The sequence below is a fragment of the Cygnus olor genome, chromosome 11, assembly GCF_009769625.2.
Source record: "Cygnus olor isolate bCygOlo1 chromosome 11, bCygOlo1.pri.v2, whole genome shotgun sequence".
Taxonomy (NCBI): Eukaryota; Metazoa; Chordata; class Aves; order Anseriformes; family Anatidae; genus Cygnus; species Cygnus olor.
The window spans coordinates 11,786,855-11,812,927 of record NC_049179.1 but is presented as its reverse complement, the minus strand read 5'-3'; the positions used below and the strand labels follow the sequence as shown (position 1 = coordinate 11,812,927).

The 26,073-nt window shown below is 42.2% G+C and overlaps 1 protein-coding gene across 2 annotated transcripts in view; it reads left to right on the top strand.

Annotated features, from left to right (window-relative positions):
* The window catches only part of HOMER2 (homer scaffold protein 2), a 54,367-nt gene that overhangs the window by 16,847 nt on the left and 11,447 nt on the right, over positions 1–26,073 (top strand). The window contains exons 2-3 of one of the 2 annotated variants that reach the window (XM_040569829.1): positions 4,287–4,443; positions 20,486–20,617. In XM_040569829.1, coding sequence (XP_040425763.1) covers positions 4,287–4,443; positions 20,486–20,617 — 289 coding nt within the window. The remainder of the gene's footprint in view (positions 1–4,286; positions 4,444–20,485; positions 20,618–26,073) is intronic. The other variant, XM_040569830.1, reaches the window with a different exon arrangement.

Genomic DNA, 26,073 nt, shown 5'->3' with positions numbered 1-26,073 from the left:
TGAGATTTGACTGACCCGAATTAATTAGCACATGACAATTTGGGAAGGTAGTGAGCTGCCTCATTTCGTAATGCTGGTTTGCTGCTATCGCATCTGTAAAACACCCATGCTTAGCTTTTGCCTCTGCTCAGTTTTTTGCTGCATTACCTGATGGTGACAATGCATGCCTGAAAATCCCAGCTGCTTTTACACGGAGAGCATGGCAGCACTGGTTAGTTTTCAGACGCTGAATCTTGCAGAGGTGTGTAAACAGCTTTATTTAAAATAAAGCAAAAATACCCCCCCTCCACCTGCTATTACTATATTTAAGTGAAGGAAGAGGTGCCCTGCCCCATGTACCTTGCTCAGAAAGCTCGCAGGAGCTCACAGTGGGGACACCAGAGGGTCCCTGTCCCCTGCTGGCAGGGCGCTTCTGGTCACTGACCCCGTGGTGATGGACACTGAGTGTGTGGTATCTTGGGGCGTTGGGCTGCTCGTGACATGTAAGGAGGATGTACTCATGCTGACTTGAGCACGTGTGGCAAGGTTAGCAGTTCGAGCAATGACAAAGTGAGCGTCAGCACTAAGAAACTAATTCGTGTGGTTTTCCACTGCCTGGAAAGACTGGTTGGAGGACAGCCGGGCCCCTCTGTGTTTTGAGAAAGACAAATTCTGTGTGCCGATTACGTGTGATGATGTGACTATAACTCCGTGTACTTTTAGGTGCACTTGGAGGCTTCTGAGGCCATGGGGGAGCGAGTGGAGAGCTTTCTGCTCTCAGGGTGCAGGATGGATTGGTTCGGGTTTGTTTGGGACTGAGGGCACCATGTTCATATGTTCATCAGGCTGCGTTTAACAAATATATTTTTTGTATGATGATCAGTTGCAGTGATGGGGGGCATGTTGCAATGTAGGATTTTATCTTTGTACCTACTTTTCTTCTTTCTTGAAAGACCCTCATTATCTATTGCTCGTTGTAGTAAATCACTGCAGATCTGTCAGGCTGTGTAAAGCTCAGCGCATGCACAAAGGTGGCCCGTAGCGGGAAGCACCACGTTCCAAAAACTCTACTCTGCCGCACGGTCTGGAGGTACGTACATCCTCCACCAGATGTCAGCTATATGAAGATGTATTTAAAGGAGCTCGTCACACACTCGTAAAATTTGGCATGGTTATATGTTAACAGAAAGTGGCACTGTACCTCACTCAGCTGTGGATGAAGTTAGTTAGCTTTAGAGCCTTAGTTTTTGCTTTTATAATTCCTGTGAAAAGGTTAGTGACTTATTCCTTAATTAATGGAGAATGATTGCTTATTATGTGAGGTTTGTCTCACATAACACAAGGATGGAAATTAAAAGTCAACTAAAATAGATAAAACCACGGCTTGAAAATTATTATCATATTTATAAAACATGCCAGCCACATGTAATAATAAAGCTTATCAAAGTGCATTCTCCGTCTTAATCTGCGTTATTAAACAAAGAACCATTAACTATAATTTAGGTCTCCATTTGCTAGATTTCAAGCTGCTTTGCTCGAAACACTGGATATTACTGTCAAATAGGTTTCTGAACAGATTTTTTCTAAAGAGAAATTTATTTAGTCGATCATTAATAGATTTGAGATTTTAAACATTCATAAATTCTCTGTTTTTTGATTTACAACTCACATTTTGGGTGCCTGGCAGAGCCAGTGCTTCTCACCTGCACTTTCACGTCATGACCAGGTTACAGGGGCTCACACACCAAATGACATTGCCAACGTTTCAAGCTAGCATTGCAGCCATTTTTAGCATAAAACCTGATAAATCTTGGCTAAAGTGAAAAGGAAAGAAACTGTGGAAAACAAAGTCATTCCTTAGTCATGGAAGTGCTTTCCTGAATGTCAAAGTTTGCAAGTAATGTAGTGAGGCATTGATGGAATAAAGCATCAGTCTGGAGGTCTCCAAGGCCATGGTGTAGTTTAGGAAAAAAAAAAAAAAAAAGGCTAACAGCATTTCATTGGAAAATTGAAGTTTTATAGTTGCCTGTGTGTTCTTCACTGGCTGCTGGCATCGCTGACAGCGTAGTGCAAGGGGAAGCCTTTGTCGTTGTTGAATAATCATAAGGATTAGAAATATAGTCGGCTTTTGTTTTTAGCTTTTAATGACAGCAACAAATGACTGGATAGATGGCTATCTCAAGTCCTGAATGTTGTTATCCATTAATTTACCCACTCAGATGCACGTATAAAGCCCTCACTGCCAGCGGTAGCTGCTACAAGACTCCTGAAGGAATGGAGATAGATAGTTGTTCCCTTTGTTCCGCATTTGTTATCTCCAGATTTACTTTATATGGTTGCTGCTGCTGCTTCAGAGAGGCCAGGCATAATTTTAGCAGTATTTTCTGGTATTGTTAAGGTGAATTAACAGAAATATGTATATAAAGTTGTTTGTGAGTTGGGCTTTCATGAAGGAAAAGTCTGAAACTTTTGAGAGTTTAGGCTGTGATATATAGGTCATATTGCCATTAGCAAAAACAATTAATAATACAATCCACTACAAATACAGAGCTAAGTAGAAGGCTAAATAAATTCAAAATTATTCTTCACTCAGAGAATGTACATATTTTTTAGACCAAAACAGTAAGTAGCTTGGGGGAAACCTCCCTTGCTTAACCCTGTGTAATGTGTGATGGAAGTATCTAAAACATATTATGGAGCCCTGGCCCTGCTTTTCTTCCAGCTACGGACTGCAGTGACAGTAGCATGGGAAACAAGAGGCAGATTCCCTGCGTTACTGGTAAGGAGGAGCTGAAGTAAATGATGCTCCTTCACAGCTGTGACATGACAGTCCCCTTGTAATTTAAATAGAAGTATTTTACAGTTTGGCACAGCTGTCTATCTAGAAGCATGCATGGCAGCCCCTGAAAAATGTAAAACCTTGCATATGTCTTGCAAGGAAAAAAAAATGTTTCGTTTTATCCCTTCTGAGGCATTATGGGGCTTTGCAAGATCACACCAGCCTTCCTGAGCTAGCTCTGCAGTTAGATTGCTTCATCTGTGTGATGTTTATGAATTGCTTCCCTCAATTTTATTTAAAGTGTAATGATCAAGATTGTGCATGGTGTTTTGTACAGTTCCCACATACAGAACCTCAGCTTGTTATATTCTAAAAAACGTAGAAGTGGATTTAAAAGGAGCTGAAGATTGTAGAAATTAATAAAAATATAGTTCCAAAATGATGGGACTGAGAATAACAGAAGAGAATTATTTACATGGATATGAAAGAATGACTTGTGAGAGAGAGATCATCTGGACTTTCACATACCTACCTTCATTTGCTTTGTGCAAAATTCAGCATAGCAGCCTTCTCAGTTTGCATGAGGTAAATATTTGTGGGAGTTAATAATGGAGTCTATTGCAGTACAGTTGTTTTTGAATATTGTCAGAATTCTATTAATGATAAAATATTTTGTATGGGATAAGAAAATATCGTGGTACACTTTATATATACCATTATATACTGTAGCTAGAACAAAAAGCATAAAAATATATACCATATATATTTATATGAACACGACATCTTTATTTGCAGTTCACTTTTTCTAAACTCGGATTAAAGGTAATAACTTGAGGTGAATTTAGTTTTACAGCCTTTGAGTAAGTCTTAATTCTGATCTGGATGGCTTGGTGTGTATCACCAAGTTCTTGTTCTTTCAGTCCTGCATCCTCTCCGCTCCTATATGTGGTTTGCATTGCCACGTGTTCAGGGTGGAAACACTGGTCACAAAATGTTTTTGAGGAGCAGTGCTGGTTAGGGCTGGGGTGCCGGGGGCCTTACCTCAGCCCTGGCATGGCCCCTTGCACTGGCAGGGCCTTGGGCCTGTTTCTTCCCCACCTCGCTCCCCAGGCAGATTAACTGCATTTGCATCTGATGAGCTTTTCAGGCACATCCACAAAATGGTGCAGTTCTCAGGATAGAGTTAGTACTTCAGGAATGGCACCCTGCCTTTGTTTTGGTAGCATTGTTGGTGCCTCTGCGGAGGGGTCCTGTCTCTAAGCAGGACCGCAGCTCGCAGTGAGGAGCAGCAGGAGGAAAGCCGGCCATGTGGGGTTTGTGGTTCTTAGGAAAATGTGTGGATGGGGAAGGAAAGCGCACATATGAGCGTCCTTTCCTGGAAATAAGTGTTTGGAGGAAAAGGTGGGTTACACAGCGTAACAAGAGGAGGAAAAATTGGCCTTGTGCTGCCTGGTCAGGTCTGGGCTTCCGGGACATTTCATCTTCCACAGACTCATGCATCCATTTCTCCTGTCCCTCCCTATTCCAGAGAACAGCCCATCTTCACCACCAGAGCCCATGTCTTCCAAATTGACCCCAGCACGAAGAAGAACTGGGTCCCCGCAAGCAAGCAGGCTGTAACTGTTTCCTACTTCTATGACAGCACGAGAAACAGCTATCGGATTATCAGTGTGGATGGAGCCAAGGTAGGAGGCTGATGGTACCCCGATGTGTTTACTGTGTGGAGAGGATCGTGGACGTCAGCCCTGGCTGGCGATAGACATAGATGGGCTGCATTGAACACATAAGTTCATAAATACTCACTTTTTTTTTTATATATAAACCATTGTGGACAGTTGTAGTGACAACTGAAAAAAAACAGAGCAATTTAAAAGTGATTTTTCCAAAATGAATTGACCTAGACAGGATTTTATCACCGACTAGTTTGACTTCAGTCCTAATGAGCCAAGAGCTTTAACTGCCAAAATTTTGTCTGTAGCACAGTATCTAAACACACCACCTGTGCTAGGTAGATAACACTGTGGCCTTTTTGGTGAAAAAATGTTCTTTTTAAGGGGAACAAGGAGACAGATATGTGTAGACAAGAGCTTTTGATTTAAATGCCAACTGCGTATTCCCTTTTGCATGGTTGAAATGTTTACAGGTTAGCACTTAATATTCTACTGCTTTTGCACTGAGGTTCATCAGCCTTGGGTGACAAATTAGGCATGTAGACATTCCCTGCCGCCCATGCTTTTTCTCTTACTCTGTTTTGCATTCCCAAACAGTGTGCTGAAGTATTTCCTGCAAGAATCCTGGTCACTTGGGTTGAGTGGGTTGCTCAGACAACCATTTTACTACCTTTAGCACCTTCTCCCTCTGATTCGTCCCTCCAAACTAACTTGTAAGGTGACCACTTTCACGTAGTAGACCGCAAAAGTGTAAGGTAAAACATTTCACTCTTGTACAAAAATCATTGGTCATTTCTGTCATTTCAGCCAAAGCACAAAATACAGAAAAATGAGACAAGTTTACAGCCTGCTCATCTGTGTTCCTGTTCAAATTAGGGTGTTTAAAATGTCACTATCCTGGGAGAGAGCTACCTCAGAAATCATCCCTCAATAAACCGCTTATATCTGTCATGCCTACTTCACATGCTTGTTTTTCCAAACATCCCCTGTGCTGCATTTGGTTATATATTGGCTTATAAATCAGCCAAACCACCTGTTGAAATTGATGGTGATGTTCCATTGAGATAGGTACAGCACGAATACATTGCCATCATTACGCTGTCAGTGCCGGCGTGCTCAGCTCCAGAAAGCCCCTGGTTTGCTGGGGAGCACCCAGCCCTGCGCAAGCTGCTGGGGTTGTGGGTGTGTGTTAAGAGCAATTAATGAAAAGCAAGCAATTATTGCTGTATGTGTTGGAGTGGGGGGGCTCAGGGCAGTGCATTCCCTCAGCCGGAGGGTCCTGCCCAGTGCTGCAGGGCGTCCAAGCTCCACTCCTTCATCAGCCCAAAAGACACCGAGAAGGAACCAGTCCCCCAGGTCGCATGTACCCCGAAAGGCGGAGAGCCTTTCCCCATTAAAATTCTCTCCTGTGGCTTCCCGAGCGAGAATCAATCACTCGCCGCATGAATTATTCGTCTTGTATTGAACCTTTGCTGATTAAGGAGCAGGTCGAGAAGAAATGGTGCCTCCACGCTTGCCTCTGGAGAGTCCCATTGCCTGACGTGTCTGTTTAAGAGCACTGATTTGGAAAAAGGACGGTCTTTGTACCCAGCTAATGATAGAAGCTGCTTTTTTCCCCTCAAACAACTATTGTTTAGCATTGTGACCTACTTTTCTAGTCCAAAATGAAGCCTGGTAGGACTGTGAGGAAGAATATAGGCAGCGCTGGTTGGCTTTGTCCTGCTTTCCATGCATCTCACTTATTAGAATAGAATCTTCGTGTGTTGGCAAGTATCAGGCAGATTAGCATCGCTGCAGGCAAAATTATCCCTCTTTTAATGACAAAAAGCCGAAGCTCAAGTGAAAGGAGGGACTTGGGCCTGGAGGGAAGGTGGAGATGAAGGACACATCTCTTACAACTCTTCATCCTTGTCTTGGCTGCAAAGTGGCTGTTCTAACAGTGTGGGACAAACACGTGTGATGCACACTGGATTGAAGAGAAATCTCATTTAAATCCAACTCAGATGCAGCTGTTGGATTCTTTTTTAACCTTACGTTGACTTAGATAGCAACAATAAAAATAATTTAAAATTATTAAGAATATTGGGCGCTTCACTTAAACATTGTTCTTACTCAGTCACATAAGCTTCAGGCATTCAGTGTGTTGCCCTGGGCACTGCATTGAATTGCAGGTGTGCAGAATAAGATGTGGCTGCCGAAACCCTCACTGTCCTACAGAGCACGGGGCAGGCTGCATGGCATGCACCAAAGGCATGCTCAGCACCCTCCTGAGGCTCCGCCAACCTGGTGGGCTGTGCTTTGTGCGTGGTGACAAAAAACCCTGCTGAAATGCCTGGGGAGTCGAGCAAGGAAGAGTGGCTACCCAGGATTCATAATAGCTTTTACCATTTTAATTCCTCTCTGGTTCCAAGGCTAGGAGAGAATGAGTTTTATAGTTCCTACATCTTTTACAGAAAAACAGGTGCTGTGGACAGTAGATTACAATTTATAGCAAAAGATTTCACAGATAGGATAAATGCATGCACTGGATGATGTTAATCAAGATACCATTACCAAACAAGGGAATACATTAGTGTATCTTTTAATTACATTATAATTGACTTGTATGCTGTCGAGAAAGTAATTTCATAATGATGTTTTAAGAAGTTTCCAGCCAGAGGCTGTATAAAGTGCAGCATAATGAGTGCTGGAGGAAATGATACACTAAAATGCAAGGGCACACACTGATCTGGAGTTAATGAGACAGCCAAGAGACTTTACCATACGAAAGTCCCCAGCATTGTGGGCAAAAGTCAAACCTGTTGAAAAATGACGAACTGTGGCAATGATACAGGGAGAACATGAACTCAGAAGTGCCTGGATGCTCTGCAGTGTGTGGGGGAAGCCACGTGCAAGGCTCCTCATTAAAAGTGACCTATATTATGCAGCTTTTTAGAGGTGAAAAGGAAGTTTGAAAGCATGGAAATTGCACAGGCCGATATCCTCTGTCATCCTCTGAAATAGTGCATGGCAGTGTCCTGACCGGTGAATCTGTTTGTTTTTATTTGTTATGAATTGGAAATATGCATTATCCAAGCCAAACAGATGAGGGAGAGGATATGAAACTTGTTTCCATATAGAGTTTGAGAAAGAAATGTAACCCTGTTGCACCTCAGAAACAAGCTTCTGCCCTCATTTTCAAATGTTCTAAAGTTATATGCCTATAAAACCTGGGATTGCAACAGCATTGTTTTTATATTTTGAAAAATAAGTTCTTAATAAGGAACACATAGCTATCTTTAAAACTTAGTATCCAGCAATAAACTTGAGAGTGGGACATTTTGAGACAGCTGCAACAAAGAAAACTGAGGCAGGAAGAGTCATCTCAGGTGCCTGTCTGAAGTTGTTGCTATGGGATGTTTAGTCAGATGGCCAAAAAACAATCAAAATTGGGGTCAAAAGACTAATAGATTGCAAAAGTAGTTTTGATAAATACATGACACAGAAGGAAGGGCTTTGTGTTTCAGAGAAAAAAAAGGTCGACTGACACTCATTCCCAGTTGTTAGATGATTTAAAAGAATTTATTACCTAATGATTACCTTGAATATTAAAGATCAGCCACTAAGTTGGACATAATAGTGCTAAAGTATTGAAGAGAGAATAAGAAAAATTGCTGTGCTGGGAAAGCAAAATCAGTGGATCTATTTCTGAAGTAAATTGCAGTCAGTAAGAATACAAATACGGGCCAAATTTTGCCAATCAATATTCATATACTGTTACCCAAATTGAATACAGTACACAATACAGTACGGTGAAGCTCTTTGGTTGTTAAGTGGAACATATGCCCTTACATTAGGATCTGTCAGGGCACATCCTGACAAGAACTGCCAGTGCGTTTTGGAGAGCAGAGTGAAGCGTACGGTATCAGAGCCCCAGCAGCTTTTGGTAGCTGTTATTTGGGCCAGTAAGAATGGATGATGCATAAATCTGCTAATCTTTGGTGTATTTCTGGCTGCCTCACTTCCTGTACCAGGCCTAATTGGTACCCGATGTAATAGCTGCTCTCCCCCACCTCATGACCATGCTTTTTCTGTACAAGCGAATGGAGGCTGGCATCCTCTGTACATTTATAGGAAATTCTGAATTCTACCAGTTCTGTACGCAGAGATTCAAAACAAATAATTTCCTTTGCCCATGGAAATGAAATCATTTTAAGTCGGAGTTGTTAAAAATATTCTAGGGTACTTTGCCAAAAGGTGACTCTTCGATTTAAGGAGCTTTCCTTCACAGGGAAAAAAAAATGCGGGGTATAGTAACATGGATGAAATTTCTTCATTTGGCTAGTTTATGTGTGTGTGGTTTTTTTTCTTGCATTGACGTAAGTTCAGCCATTAAACCAATATCAACTGTTTCTCAGGAAAAAACTAACAAGTAATTTAGATATTACAAAGTTGGCACTGAATTAAAAGCAGGCTTCTGGCAACGTGTGCCGTGCAACAGCGCTGCATTGCTACGGTAGCCTTTAACTGTATCTCTAAGACCTCAGGGATGTGATTTGCAAGGAAGAGTGGTAGGAACAACCCCGACAGGGGTTGAATCACATTCAGAGTGGTGGGTTTGCTGGTCCCGTGCTGGGTGAGCTGGCAGGAGCTGAGCAGCAGGCAGGGGCATCCAGGGCTGAGGCAGAGCGAGCGTGGGACCTCCCAGCACTTCTGCAGCCTTCACAGCGCTTGGCTCCATTGTAAGCAGATAATGAGTTGTGTAATTTGGTACTGAAACGATCAGAGGGTGTTTTACTGCCTTGGGTAGCCAGAGAGGTAAAAGAATGTTAAAAGTGACCTCAGAAGGTGAAGTGTTCCCTCTACCTCTTTCAAAGCTCATAGAGAAATCCTAAATTAAACATTATGATTTTGAAAGGTGTGTGTGAGCAAATATGTGTTTTGTCAAAGGGACGGAGATTCTTTTATTTCCTGTTTTGCCTGCCCTAGTTTTACACACTGTCACTGCCTGTCACCCATGTCGTGTGCTGCCGGGGTCAAGCTGGCTGCCCGGTGCCTGCCAAAACGCTGAGAGGCCCTGCTCCTCACCCTGCTGGCGGTAGTACTGGTGAGGCTGTCACTTCCAGAGAGACCCTGCTGGTAAAATCTGGTTAAATTAGCAGAAAATACTTCTTATTCCATCTTCACAAGGCTTTTTTCACTGCTGAGTAGCTGAGCTGGATATTTCTTTTTTTTTCCAAAAAAATTTATTTTTTTTTTCTGCTGTGCTCTTCTTGCCCTTCATGTCATTTCTTCCAGGCTTCCTTTGTGGTTGTCCCAGAAGGATTGCTCACCATAAAATGGGGGTCATGAGCTCCATCCTACTTATACTTCTGACACTGAAAACCAACATGAAAAGGCCCTTTCATCAAGAGGGCAACATGTGACAATTGCTACTCTTTGAGGAGCCCCAAAGGCGGATCCCAGCTCAAGAGGGACACTTTTGGGGTATGGCAGAGGAGAGGTGAACAGGCTTTGAGCTCTGGAGCTCTGAGTGATGCAGTGTTCCTGATCCAGAAAGCTTCACGTGCCAAGAGATTTCCAGTACTGAACTAGCTCAGTACTATAATACAGAAAAATGAGTGTATTTGGTTGCTTTCATCTTCTCTTTATCCCTATCATAGTATGTTAAGTATATCTTGAACTATTGCAACTAATTTCAACATGATCATTAGCACTGGAGTTGATCCTGGAGCCATAACAGAATAATTCCAACAAATGGAACTAATTAACCCCCACATAAAAAAGAACATCTTTTGAAATATGAAAACACAGTATAAAACAATTGTAATGCATAATTCTGTCTTCCAGTGTGCACAGTTTGTATGTTATAATAAACATCTTGCTGCTTTTCTGCTAGTGAGATGACTAGTAAGTGAAAACATCAGTTGTGGCTTTATGATCTTTATAAATACATAAATATAATACAGACAAGTACTTTGTAGTTGAGATAGCAACTATAATCATACCTGTGTGTACATATTAAACTTCTGCAAATCCATATTAGAGCCTTTAAAATGATTTGATGCCATTTAATCCACTGCCATCCAATCAGTTTGCTTGGTAGGGCAGCTGCAGTAGGGCTTTTCCCACTTCAGATTTCCAAGCAGAAGCTGGAGGTGGGTGCTCGTCTCCCAGACAGCTCCTAGCACTAACTGCACCACACAAAGTACTTTGGAAGAGATGCCTGAACAGTCTCTAGCTGCTTCTCACCATCCCTTTTGGGCTTGTTGTTGCTGTAAATAATGAGGCTGGATGGGGTTGCTGTCTGAGAGGCAGCTGGTGGTTTTGTAGCGAAGTTTTCATCGGTTTTGTGTGATGAGCAGATTAAGAGCAGGAGAGCATCTGTCCCACCCTGGGTCATAGTGCACCAGTCTAACCCTAGCTGTGGTCTCTTTCACTCAGCGAAACAATTCACAGTAAAGAATTTGTATTTTTGCTGTGCTGGTTTTAACATCTATTTCCCAATTTCATTTAAAGATGTAGAGTTGTAGTGAGGTTAACTTCCAGATTTGTAGCATCACAGTGAAGGGCTTCAGGGGGGACTCTCAGTTTAAGGGAAACTTGCCACCAAACACGAGACACAACTCGTTCAGCCTACGGCATATCAGAGAAATGTGAATTTTGGGGTGACACCAGGAAAATGCCTCCGATAATCTGTCAGGCAGTGAGTCACTAAGCTGGCAGATGCAGCGTGCGAATAGAAAACAAAATGCACATTTAAAAATGAAGATAAATAGCTATATGCAGCCAGCACACCGAGGTGTGCAGTGGGTCCTTCTGTTGCATAAACCAAGAGTTCATATTCTTAAAGACTTCTTTGAAATGAGAGTGAATGAAATTAAGGTAAAATGACAACCCCCAGCGATCTTTAAATATTTGTGTTATCTATGTTTGTAGTGTGCCCCACTTGACTAAGCTACTTATGTTTTTGTTTCTCTCTAGACATTAAAATAACTTGAGAATATTTTCTTTGAAGTTTGGTGGTGAGGAAATACGGCATAAGGGAGAAGCAGAGCTGTCAGCCAAACATGGGACTACCCACTTGCATCATCCTTTATTTGCTTAAGGTGATATCAAATATTCAGAAATTCAGGCTGAGGGGACGTGCAGGGTTTCATAACTGGTAAGACGGTACTTCGCCTGCAGTTGTGTCTGCAGAAAAATTTTCAGCGGTCGCCAAGACTGGTTTGGATAGGTAGAGCTGGTAACGTTGGGTGCGCTTGTTCAGGCAGGTCCTTGAGTGAGGGGGAAAAAAAAAAAAAAAAAAGAAAAAAGAAAGTGCTGTTAAGGCTTAACTGCAGCAGTTATTTCCGAATTGCTAATACCAGTGGAGATGAGCTGGGAACGGAGGGAAGCATTAAAAATGTTTGTGCAAACAAGACCTGGGGCTGTGAGTGAAAGAGAGCTTGTCAGAAGCTGGGAAATGGAGCAAAGTAAATACTAGGAAATGTGGTGGGTCCCCTGAGACTGCATCAGCCACAAGTCCTGAGTGCCTGCTGAAGGTGTGTTTTGGTTGGAGCTGTACAACTCGTATCGCTTCGATGTTTCTCTGTTAATCTCTTTCCAAGTTATTACATTTGAAATGTGAAAAATCCTCTGCTCATTGTCTGGATTATTTCTGGAAGGAAATCCTTCAGAAGCCAGTTAGTAAGCTGAGGAGAACAGATAACACAGTGCCGGCAACAGCTGTACGTTTGACAGAAGAATGGAAGCACATCTGCCGCTGCTTGATCCTATCTGGCTGATTTTCCTCCTAGCCTCTACAGTGCATGCATGTGCCACAGGCCCTGTGGAGAGAGCACGCACAACTGAATCACAGCATCAGTGCTGCGGAAACCTTCTCATAAACACAATTTATTACTCTTTAAAAAGTAAAAGTTAAAAATCCATGCCAGCGGATTTCTTGTTGCACCAGCAAACAGGGAGACTTCTGTCTTGACTGGTTTTCCCTTTTTATAACCTCTCCATAAAATTTCTTGGAAAAGCTCTGTTTCAGGTCACAGCCCTTGATTTTAGCAGAGCTTTTGAAGAATCTGTAACAATTTTTTTGAGAAAACAATCCATGACTGTAATGAGGTGAAAATTGAGAGGAAAAAAACACAAGATTTTTAGTAAGATCATCAGCACAGGCAAAACGTGGAAGAGTTTGCAGAAGCTTTCCCTTACCTTTTTGGTTTCATTAGATATACAGAGCAAAACCTTGGGGATAGGTGAGTTTTTACCTCATTAAAGCTTTCATACTTGCTCACCAAAACTCAGGGAGCGTGGTGGTGCTCAGCTTGGGTGCAGGCTTTGCAGCGTGCTGCTTTTTTCCTTCAGAAGCGATGCTGAGGGGGTTGGTGCCTGGATGTGAGCTGAGCACATGTTCTGTCCCCTTGAGCTTTCCTCAGCTTCATCCCAGAAGGACCTTGCCTGATTTGTTACAAGAAGCTCTGCCTCCTCTGCATTATATTAGGGACTTCTGTCAAGAATTGCAATGAATGCAGCACTCGTTAACTGTTGGTTGACTAATATGAGATTTTTACTCCATCTTTTTTTTTTTTTTTTAAGTTCAGCTACTGAAAGTAATAAAGGATGATTTCTATAAGCTGTGCTTTATGAAGCTCTAAGGATTGCTTGTCCAATGAAGCAACTGCATCAATTATTTGTTCCCTTCTACCCCCTGCTGTAGTGCCAGAGGTATATAATACTTGGAAATCCCCACTCTGAGAGTTAACGTATCAGACGTGCTAATCAAGTCATGCCAGATGGAGTTTATAAATAAACTACACTGCATTGTGTATTCTTAAAATTTAAGCATCAAACATAATTCAATGTAACATTTTGCTAGTTCAAAAAATATAAATAAATAAATAAACAACAATGAAGCAAACAACAACAGCAACCAAAATACATATCGCTCCTTCCTTGATTCTGGATTGTGGGGTTGCATCCAATGGCAACAATGTTGTTAGCTGGAAAACAAGGAATTGTATAAAAGACTGTCAACCGCTAAAAACGAAATGACATCCAAAGTTGGTTCTCCCTGAGGAGTGAACAAAAAGATCTCACGAGCCCCAGATAACCTCCACCTACCTTTATTTTCTAACAGTAAAATAAGCGATGAGCCATCTCTGAGGATGCAGAAGGGTTTTTATTTTACATTGTCTCATGGCTACCGCATATCTTCAGTTAGGTTAGCGTGTTGTTCCTAAGTGTTGCCAGACCTGATTGCCCATGTCAGACTGTCATCTAACCATGACCGCTTTTGTGTGCTTTAGAAGATGCCAAGTAGATCCTGTCCTCTCCCAAGAACAGTGTACCTGTTCTTCGTGGTCATTCCTCATGCCAAGGGACACTTTTCTCCAGATTTCAGCAAGGCAGTAGTAAACTACGTCATTGCTGACTGCTCATTGGGGTGTGTGGGTTATTAATCAGAATAGAGGAGTTTTTAAGGATGCCACTTGGCTATGGACTTGTCATTCTTCTCGTGTCATACTGCTCATGTCCTACATCCCTGCTCCAGGCTGCTGGCTTCTCCTTCCCAGACATCGTCTCAGCCTTGTCTTTAAGTAGTATTGGTCATCTTTTCTTTGTCTGACTCATTCAGTTTCTGCATCTTTAACTACTCCTACCTTTTGCAAGTGCTGTTGTGACACATAAGCACTAGGACAATTTGGGATCCTGGGACAAGTCATTTCTGACCTCTGCACAGGGGCCTTCAGGTTGAAGAGAATCGCAGGAGGATGTTGTGAGGCAGCTTCAAGGATGCAGACAATGATGTGTGCTTAAATGCTTCATGTAGGCATTCAGTGATACTCTACACAAAGACTAGATGCTTTATTAAATCCTCAAAAGCATGAATGTGATATAACTATGTATTTTTTGTTGTATATAACTGTAGATAATGCAACCTTCTCCTCTACCCCATTTGTAGTCACCAGGAAAAAAAAAAAGGATCTCCACTGGGTTCTTCTCCAATCTCTGATAGGTTAGAAATCTTTTTTCTCATGTGAAAATAACGCACAAGCATATTGGTCTGTATATTTTATTAAGCGTTGCATGAAATTCCTGGGTAACAATTTGTTCCAGAGCAGAGGGTCTGAAAAGCCTTGCTGTAGCTTTGCTTCATGAAACAGCTGCTGGTGCTCTGAGTTGGGTGGGTGGATGTGTGTGCTGTGCCGAAAAGGAAGAGAAATTCTAGTCAGATGTCAAAGCAAAAATAGGAGATTTTAGAGATTTAGACTGGGTGGAGGAGGTGGGAAACCAACTCTGCAGAGATGTTAATTACCTCAGGAAGAAAAAGAGCACAATGGAGTAGGTGTAGCAGGAGATTTGCTTAATAGAATTCACATCACTGTGAACCCACTTTTGTTGCATTTAGACAGGTTCTTGGTGAGGACTTTACAACAGAAATATTTTAATAGAGGAAAAACAGTTATTAGTCTTTTTATCTGGGGGGGAAGGTATTTTTACATCTCTTTTCATAAAGGAGGCCAAAAGCTACTTCCACATCCAAGTCATGCATGTTTTTTGTTTGATTTGTTGCCTTCTGGGGTTAAAAATGAATTATGCTGGGGATGGAAGGTGGATCTCTAGGGGAAAAAGAAGCTAAATGCAGCTGTAGAAACGTCCCTTTTCCATGCAGAGCAAGCAGCAGCAGCAGCACGTGAGAGGTGTTACTCACAAAATGTGAATCTCCTCTCTGTAGGGGGAGTTCAGGCTGAAAAGGAAATGCTTTGGACTGCAGCAAGTCCTCTACAGCTTCTGAGGAGCCCTGGCATCCTTCTGGTTGCAGTGTGTGTGAATCACTGCGCTTCCCTTTCCACTCCTGCCTCCTTAGCACTGTGCAGTTATGGAAGCTTTTCAAAGCCATGGATGGGTGAAATACTTGCATCCTGGTTAACTGGGTAGAACAGAGATTCTTGAAAAGCAGTGGCTGGCCTGGCCTGCCAGCACTGTGGGGGTACAGTGCTCAGTGGCTGGAGCAAGAGGCTGGCAGTGGATGTCCTGGCAGCTCCAGCCCCCCCAGTCATGTCCAAGTGATACAGTGGAGCAGGAGGAACAGAAACACTGAGAATTTCAGTGGTCTTTTTAACATGTTTATGATGCTTCCAATCTACTAAACCCCTACCCTCAGCCTGTCCCAGGTGAAGCACCACCTATGTGGCAGATGCAGCAGATAAAGCAAAGCTAGAACATGTGCAGATGCTGCTTTCTGTTTTCCCATGCCTTTTTTTTTTTTTTTTTTAAGGACCTTTTACAAAGACTTAGCAAATAGGGTGGGGAGAGAGATTTCATCATATCTGCTGGCCCTGATTTGTAAAAGAACCATACTTAATCCTCCTACGTTACAGGTTCACTGTTTTGGCCAAAGGCTGTTCTTTCTTCCGTCCCAAGTTCCTGCTATGAGTGTATCTTTGTGCTTCTCCTGGTCCCCTCTGGTAGAGAGACTGAACTGGGAACACTATTTTCCTTTTAGTAGTGCTGTCCTGGTTAACAGTGCGTGTGTCTGTGTGCTAGCTTTGTAGGACTGGAGAGAAGATGATCTGACATCTTGGGGTCACAGCTAAGCAGTTTACTTATGCAATCTGATGTGCAGGTGCTGCTACAGACTGCAGGTTACTTTTTTTTTTTTTAATTTGGAAGGAGACAAAGAGCTCTAAACACCACACAGGTTAGCACCTTCCTCATGATGTGATTTCACTCTTGTGTAGTCTGCAGTTTCTGCCTCCTTAGGCCAGTAATACATTGGTGAAAAGACATTGCATGTAAGTCTGGAAGTTGTCAGCAGAGATACAAAGCATGGTAGATAGCGAAGGATAGTGCAAATCATGGAAATGTAGGTGGATAAATTCTACAAAGGAGTTGCTGAACATTTGGGATAGAGGGAGAATTTCTCAGCAAATCCACCCCATCTCCTTGTCTTCACATCCGGGGTCACAAAGCACTTCTGATTCGTGTCGACTTGGTGAGCTGGAAGAACCTGCTGAGCCTGTGATCGCTGTAGCCAGAGGACTGGCAGCTTCCTTCCCTCTTAATTCTGTTTTTAGACTGAGATACATCTTTACTGAAGATTAGCAGCCTGGTGGGTTGGGGAAATTAAATTTCACAAGGGCTGCAAACTGGAAAGCATATATTGAGAGGTGTGAAAATGAAACAGGGAGGTTTTAATGTAGTGACTTCTTAATGAGTAGATACTATGGTCTTGAGCCTCAGGGCTTTTCTGGAGGTGAGGTTACTTCAGAATAAAAGCTGATGTGATTTTAAAGGGGAAATTCCAGAATAATTCCTAACTTGGCACTATTATCCCAGAATAATCATCAGTGCGGTGTTGTGACACAGGTAGTTTAGGAAGGGACCCTTTAAATACTCGAGGAGTCCCCTAAAATAAAAGGCGGCTGTGTATACATACACTGCTCATAGGGTATGAGCGGTGTGAGCTGCCAATAACAATTTTTCTTCTGCACAGGTCATCGTGTGACCTCTCTGCTTGATTTATTTGGCAGTTTCTCTCCGTGGGAAGGCAGCAAGATGGGTCTGTTACAGCCTCTGAGTGTTCTGCTCTCCACCAGCTTATTTGCATTGCTGTTATCTGATGAATATGCCCGGTGTGTTCCTAAACGTCTGGAGTCATTGCTGGTTGATGTAGCACTACCTTGTACTGTGAAAATTCTTCAGTGTCATCTTTAAATAAAAATTTAGATCTGTCAGGATTGTTTTTCTCCCAAAGGAAGTGAAATTAGTATGAGATTTTATTTGGCTCGTGCAGATATATCAGGAATGTTTGCCATCTGATACACTGGCATCTAGATGAGAGCATAGGCAGATTTTTTTTTTAACCACATGTAGACAACGCAGTCAGTGTGATGAATGAGTTTATTATTCTGTATGGTGCTTATTATATTATGCTCCCCTTTGCCTTTGTCTATAGGGAGAACTCTTTAACCACTTCAGGGACTGACTGCAGTTGATTAGAGAGCTGCTTGGCTTTTGAATCCATTCCCCTGGATGAAAGTCCACAAGTTTATCCAGTTTTCTGATGCAGCTGGAATTCCGACGTGTTATAGGAATGAGGACTGACCACAAAGCTGTCTCATAAGAGCACATGTGAATTGATGAGTGGACTCTTAAAGGATTATGGTAATGGATTGCAGGTAGGGGTGGACAGGAGCCTGGGGGGGGGGTGCTCCTTCTGCCAGGAGCAGCTTTCAGACAGTGCCCTTGCCCTCCTCCGCCATTCCTCTCAGCTCCTTCTTCCTTTGAAAGTCGAAAATTCTGGCTCATCCTTGCATCAAAAAAGGAGACCTTCCTGCTGTGGTTGAGCACCCGTGGTGCAATGGCCACAGACGCCTCCCCTACCTCCTCCCCAGACTGGAAATGTTGTTCTGGAGAGAGGGAGGAGTGGTCAGGAGCATAGCCCCCACTCTTGAGAGGTTAGCAGGTTTACAGGTGAGGAACTGAGTGCTCCTCCAGTTCAGTGTTACAGCATCTTCCTGCGAGGGTGATGGGGTGAGGATGGGGAGGAGGACCAGGTGGGCAAGTGCAGTGTCCCCCTTCTCTGGACTGTTCCTGTGCAGCTCTGAGTTAATCTCCTAAACTTTTCCTTAGGTTTTCACTTGTCTGCAGGAGTGCAGGATGTCTGGAGTGCCTGACTGACAGAGAGGGTTTGAAAAAAAGGTAGAGCTGGCTTCCAAGCAGTTTCACTAATTGCAGCTTATTATAAATTCAACAGATGAACTGTCAGTTTCTTGAAGGTGTGTGATCACCACAACCTTTTCTTGGATTCTGCGCTGGCTATAGAAAAAAAATTAACCTCTAAGGTGCTAAGCTAATGTGCTTCATCTCTGTGCTCAATAAGATGTTTCACAGTTTACAATTTGCAGGCTTCTTTATTCTTCTTATCACTTCTTTGATAATATTGGACCGTGGTCTAAGTGATCTCTTTGGTGTGTTTTTTCTATTTGAATTTACTAAATTATTATTTTAGGAGGTATGGAAGAATGTTGCTGTTCTCAGAGGCTGCTTCTCATGGAGGACACTCTTGCCTTTCAATGAGGGGTCATTTTATTACTTTTTTTCCCAAAGATGGCTAATTTGATAGGCACAGAAGGACTGAAATAATACCTTTTATCACTTGAAATTTCTGGGTATTTTAGAGCTCCTAAAATAAATTCAGTAACTCAGGAAAGCAAGCATGTTTAAGTAGTTCATCTGTCTGACGTTAGATTTTTGAGTACACATATAGTACTTTCTTTAAAGTTTTGGGAAAACATCCTGATTTTTCTGGGTTGGTGGTAGCTTTCCCTCCCTTTCTTGTGACTCATTGTATCATACAGTCCTCATATCGTCATCCTCCCTTTGAATTGTCAAAACCATACATAAAGTCTTTGACAGCTTTGATTTTCTTTTAATTTAAATCTCTGCAATTGCGCTTAGATTTTATATTGGCTGCATTTCTGCTGTGTGACTCAGCTAGAACAGAGCACATCTGGGCAGCTTTCTTTATGCCTTCACCTATGAGACAGCCACCCAAAAACAGGTTTCGTCTCCAAAAGCTCATTTCTATACAGTATGTGTCAACCAGCACTGGTTGAAGAAGTATCACCTCTCTCCCTTCTCATCCCAATTCTTCCCATGAAAAAAACAAAACAAACAAAAAAAAAACCCCACCACCCTACTTCAGGAGCATCAGCCGTGCTCTGCTTTGATCCTTTTGGTTGAAGCTTTCAGCGACAATGTTTTCAGACTGCTTTTGAACTTGGTCTGAAGCGACTCATTTTGCATGAAAGTCATTACCTGTGCTCGTGGCAGGATGTTTGTTGGAAAGTGACGGTGCAAAGCAGGGGGAACCACTGAGGTTGAACAAGTTCTAAGGAAGAAAATAAAAGCATCAGCACAGGGGTCAGAAGTTAAGGAGGGGATGGAGGCAAGGAATGCTCTTTCTCTGGTAAATTTAATTCACACTTTTTGCTAAATGTAAGAGAGAGTTTAAGAAAAAAACTGCTCAGAATACATAGTAAATGATGTTGCCAGGATACTTCCTGATCATGTTAATTAAACTGTCCCACAGTTTTGGCTTAATTACTGCATAATTTGCATATTGGAAATGATGGTGCGCATTACCGAAGAAAGCTTGTGTTCTGCTAGGAGGAAGAACATTGTGCAGGAATTCATTTCCAAGCGAAAGAGTCTCTAGACTCATATAACGATGTATCTGGAAAATAAAGTTAAGATTTTTGATAATGAACTGGCATATATCTCATTCCTTTTTGTACGATTACATTTTATGCTTTTTCTGGTCGGTTCCTGAGAGACTTTGTCCCAGTGGCCTTCCTCCTGTTGGCTATTTCTTTAATTAAAAGAGCCAGTGCTGCTTTCAAGGCTACTGAACCAGATATTAGTTAACTTGTGTAAAAGTGGCAGAATATTTATCTTGAAGATGCCCACATTTGAAACTGCATATGCATTGTTGGTGATGCACTTTATAACCCTCCCAAGTTAAGCTCATTGTTAAGCTATCAGTTTCTCCTTGTCTTGATTTTTTTTTCTATTTCCCACATGTGTCTGGCATCCCACATGTGGAGGCCTGAAGCCAGATGGGGAAATGCAGAAATATCTCCTTGCTTCTCCAGTTCTGAGGCAGACGCTGCTGGTGGACACCAGGCTTGGTGCCTGGCCAGGCAGTGGCAGTGGCTGTGCACTCCCACACTGAGACTCCAGCTTTGAAATACTGAAAAAAAGTGGATTTTGAATCTGCATTTCTGCCAGGGTGGTTTTATACCTCCTGTCCCTGCTATTGCTTTGTGTTCAGTGGCGTTCCTGCAGTGGTGTTAAACTGAAGGACCATGATGGTACTTTGGAAAAAGAAGACAAGATCCAAATTCTTACATCCAGTGAGACAATATATGAAACTGTTTGTTTTGGTAAAAATTCTTTGGAATGCAGCAATTTCCCAAGTCAACCTGCTAATTGCTTTGAATGATGTTGTTGCTAGGATATACATTTCCGATGTGGCTTCTGCTTTTTAATCCTTTTTTGATCTGTTTCTAAACAGGTGATCATAAACAGTACAATCACACCCAACATGACCTTTACTAAAACATCACAGAAGTTCGGCCAGTGGGCGGACAGCAGAGCTAATACTGTGTTTGGTTTGGGCTTTCCCTCCGAGCAGCAGCTGACCAAGGTAACGGGGCGCGGGGAATTTCTGCACAGGCTATTTTGTTTGCTAAGAGTGAAGAACTGCATGTATCCATCCCACCTCTTCCAGACTGGATGTTTCTGCATGTCCTTTTCATCCATGGAAGTTGACTATTTCCTATATTTTTCTAGCATCTCTATGTATAGAAGCAGGCTGTATTGCAAACTTCATGGTCAAAACCATAAATTAAATCGGATCACTGACAACAGTACTTCTGTGGTGATCTTGATCTCTTGCCCAGTGTGGCTGAAAACATTTGTGTTTCCAGATGTTTGCAGAAACAATCCAACTCTGAAGTATTTTGTGGCATCTCCCTGGCCTATTTGCTCATTTCTGCAGAGAGCGGCACTAAAAGCAAAGTGAACTACCCCTGTCCTGGGACTGCTGGCATTCAGCCATTGATTTTGGCCCAAAGCTCCTGGATCCTGGCGCTGGGCAGGGGATGGTGGGTGTGGGCAGAGCTGGGGGACGAGCAGCCAGGGAGCTGGTCTCAAGTGTGGGACCAGGGCTGCAGCCCCCAGAGCTGCAACCCCCAGAGCTGCACCCTGACCTTGGTATTAACACAGGGCTGCTCTGGGGCAGGGACTGGCTGCAGCAGCAGGCTTGGAAAGTGTAGGGCTGCCTCTTGTAATGAATAACCAGCAGTTCAAAATACACTCTCTGTCATTAGATTAGTGGTCTTGCCAAGTGCTCATCAAATGGCTGAGATGTTTTTTTGTTCATGCAACAAAAAAGAATTACTTATCTAGCACATAGCTGACACTTGAAGCATGGCTACTTGGCACCAGGTTTTAACAGTTAACTAAACATTGTGTCCTTGGGCATGGCACGCAGTCTCTCATGCTGCTGTCCTCTTGCATGCTTTGATTCAAAAGGAAGCCTGAGAACAAGAAGTTTCTTGTAGTGTCTAAAATACCAGAGGCAGGCCACTGCAATTCAAGGAAGACTTTTAAGCAATTGAATTGCTACAGGATTTTATTATTCTAAAAATATCTTACCAAGTTCTTGCAATTTCCAAATAACTGGATTTTTTTTTCAAGCGTTTCTTAAATGCAAAGCATAGTTTACTTTACATGTTATTTAATTTTTGAACTTGAGACGTCCATAAAGGTGGCATGGCAATAATCTGCTATCCTGGGATGCTAAGGCCAGCCTATCAATCACATGCAAAACTTTCTAAAAAAGGAGATGTTGGTGACAGTTATGTTTTATGATTCTTAGACTTAATCAAATGTAGAGGAGTGCTCAGTTCACCTGTGGATATTCTCCATTCCCATGACAAAGAGGCATTTATAATAGCTAAATAAGCAGTATGGGAATATGGGAGGGTTAAAGTAGACATAGGGCAATAGTTGGTTTTGAGTAACAGATAAGCATGATACAATGCCACATTTGGACACCAAATGAAAGAATTAGCACCTTTGGAGGTCCTTGCACCCTAATGAGAGATTTTGCCATATTCTCCAGCACTGTCCAAACCAACACCTAGAATAAGTTTAATGCTGGTATTAGAAATACCAGCCACAATGCTGGCCACTACGATGTGGGCAGATAGGAACGGATCTGATAAAAGTACTGTGTGGGCACAGGGGCCTCAGGAGCAGCTGTGCTCCCCTCCAGATCCATTTGCACATCTATTTGCACAGTGTGACCTGCTGAAGGGCCTGTTGCCAGTACTACAGCCTTCTACTTGCAGGAAAAGCTTTCAAAACCAGCAGAAAGACTGTTTCTGGCCAGAATATTGAAGAGAGATGGCTTAAGGGGCACTTCTGAAAATGGCTTAAAATGATCTATTTAAAAAAAAAAAAATCTGATGGTTGTCTGTCTGGAAAATGTTAGAAAATCTGTCTTATTACTGCCATGCAAAGCAATGGGACAAAGATATCCTTTATCATCGTGCTCCTCAGTTTAATTATTAAACCATTAGTACAAAAGATCAGAGATGGTGAAGAGATTAGAGAAGTATAAGTGTATTGGGAATAGTAAAATCAAGTTTCATTTTATTCTGATGTCATTACACTCATAAAAGATACAAATAAAAGCTTGCCAGCTTTACTGGAAATAACTGAAGCTTTTAGCCAGGGGTTAGGAGGACATGCTAAAGCTCCTCTAAACCAGAGATCAATAGCCTAGCTTAAAATAAATAAATAAGTAAATAAAACTGAAGAATATCTGCTGAAAACAAAGAATAATAATGAGACATGAGAAGAGGTTAGCACGCCTAAAAACTTCTGCACTTTCAAGCATATTGGCTGGCCTAATAAAAGACATTATCTTTTATTTCTCTTTCTAATGCCTTGCCTCCCTGGAGACACTTAAGCATTAATCCATACCTATAGGGACAAGCAGTTCAAATTAAACATGAGCCATTAATGAAAACTGCTTTCAGTGACCTAGTAACCTAATTGCCATTCACATTGACCGGGAGAGTCCCAGTGTTTATAGTTAGTGTCCTGCTCGGGGTCCTTTTCCCTCCCGCCAGCACCCACTGCTCCTTTCCCCCTTCCTGCCCCATGCCTCAAAAAGGTCTCAGGACATTACTCAAATGTTGCTACATGAAAATTGAAGCAGGAATCAAAACAGAATTAATGGTGCAGCTGGCCGTGATGAAGAGGCAGGGCCGATGCTGTAAAAGTAGTGATGTGTTTTGCACACCAAGCTGTTAAGCAAAATTTCTGCTATCAGTCAAGGTGCTTTGGCACAGACATGATAATCTGAGGAGCTGGAGGTGGCCAAGGGCATGGGGATGGAGATTTATACAGGTGAGAAGCCCAGCAAACTCAGACTTTGCACATCATAAAGTAACAGCAGACGGCTTCTGGGAAGCACCAGACCTTAAATTTTGATTGACACATGCGTGTTTTATGCGTGCGGCATGCGGTATTTGCCCAGCAGGGCGCAGGCAGCCCACCCTCGCCCCCAGCCCAACCGTGCTAGCAGTGTCCTTGCTGTGCTGCAGCAAGCTCCCGGCCGCTTTCTGCAGCAAATGCTCTCGTCCCCTGCTGGTCTGCCTGGCACTGAGATATGTATGGGACTGCTGCGGGCGGGAGCAGCTGCTCCACGTGTCTGACACCACCACAATTTGTCAGGAGCAGACATAAATGCCAGATCAGGAGCTTAAAATTTACATGCACATAAATAATGCTTCTTAACGTATAAAATGCTAAGAAGGTCTCTCTCTATATATATATTTCTCCAGGTGACAGGCTGGCTGCAGATTTGAACAGCTTTTAAATAATCCGTGCAATGCACAGTAGCATCTTTGAGTCCCCACTAAATTTCCCTGGCCAAGACTCATAATCACACAGCGCTCTTGTGCTGCCATGTCCTTGGACTGAAGGGCTTTGCAAGTGTTGGGAGCCGCAAATCCATTCTGCAGCTTGGCCTCAGCTTCCTAGGGCAAGGGGAGATGCATCAGTAGCCATGATGGGCCACTGACGTGGTGTTTGGCTGGTGTTTCTCCTACTCTGGTCTGTCTTCTGCTAATTCTGGGGAGCTTTGTCTGCCCGAGGACAGGGTGGAGGAAAGGGAAAGTGAAGGGAGCAGAGAAGGAGAAGGAGTGTGATGATTTCTGTAGTTGGTTTGGGATATTTACATGTGCTGTTGTCTCTTGACACCACATTTACCAAGTTTTCATTTACAAAATAGAAGGCTATTTCACTTTTTAAACTAGGATTTCCCATTTTAAAAGCACTCTCTGTTGTTGCAACGGTTTGATAGCTCAAAGCCAACTGACACATGAATTTTTTCATACCAATTACTTGCCAGTTATTTGCGTTTGGGGCAGAGCAAGTCAGTTACTGGAGAGATGGCATCTTTCTGATTTCTGCCAGTGATCAGATACTGTGGTCCTGCCATCCCCCTCACAGACGGCCTCAGGATCGTGGTGGTTTCCGGAACATCTGCTCTGTCAGTGTAGCAATTAGTGTTGGTAACGCTGCACAAGTTTGGGCTGTCACCATCGTGTTTCTGCGCTCAGCAGAATAATCAAGCGAAGGCCTTTAATTTCATAGCAAGCCAAGTGATCCTCTGTAGCTTTCAAAAATAGACTGTGAGTAAAATCTAGCAGTTATTAATTAGCCAGGAATAAAAAAGGAGCAGCAGCAGAACTCTTTATGGACTGCTTCCAAATATATGGGGTAAACAAAAAACAGAGATGTCTTTCACTGCAGATTCTGCTACAGAAGTCTTTACGTTATGACAATGATAAGAATTAAGGGTAATATTTTGTCTCTTAAAGCCAAAGATCTGTCTCTTGAGTTGGTGAAAAACCCACCTACTGGTGCTTGTTTCTAAAAGCAGATGTGTTAAATACACGTGTTGGTAAACTGGAGACATGACTGAAATCTATTGTGCAAAGAAAACTTCATCAGTTTTATATTGAAGATTGGCTTTGTTTAGCCATATACAATTTTTATTATGGAACTGTGTAAAACTGTCCTTGTCTTCGTGGCTCACATTATGTTTCACAGCAGTCTCCCGTGTGCTTTATGAAGATAGTTACAAAATAAAATTTTTTGATAGATCACTTCCAATTCTTTTTGTTTGTTTTTCATAGTTCATATAGTCCATGAAGAACCTTCATAATTTTTTCATACTTGCCCATAAAGATTTATTGTAAAGGAGAGACTCAAAACAGCTCTTTACTATTTGCAAGAAACCCAAGTGTAGAACTTACTGTTGGCACCGTATTTTAGAAATAATCAGTACACTATAGCCGTTTTGTCACAGTAGGAGATATTTTATGTAAAGTTGGAATTAAATCATGGAAAGACAAAATGTAAAGTAGATGTTCCTAATGATCTTTATGGAGCTACAGATGTAGTCAAGTCATTTGTGTGTGTAGGGACTACACATGCCATCAGATAGCAACTAAATACTTTGCATATGCAATTCCAGCTGTTGTATAGAAGACAGCTGGATTCAAGAGCTCCATCTTCACTTGTAAACATCATTACAGACTGTACTCCACAATTCTTCATAAGTGACACCTGAAATTTCACTTGGCTTTGAGGATGTGCTTGTTTGTGTGATTTAAGAATGCAATGCATGTGTTTGTTGGAAATTTTCACTCTCTGTGTGCTGCACAAAATACAGGTACCTCCACATGTATGTATGATTTCTCTTAGATCAGTTGGAGAAGATTGATTTTACCAGTATTTATAGTCCCAGTATTTTACTGGGAGAGAGCACGCTAAATACCAGCTGTAAATCTAAAAGTTAGAAAACGAGAATAGTAAGTGGATGATTCTTCCCATTCCTTGACTATGTAATGTGATTTTTGTCAGGCTTTTATTTACAATCTTGTTATAAGTGTCCCGAATTATCCGAGGATATAATGTCAGTCTGAGTGAGTCATTTGCATTCTTTAATTTAATTGACTTGCTCTTAGGAACAGAAGACTGATAATAATTCTTTTATCCAAATATGATTCTATGATC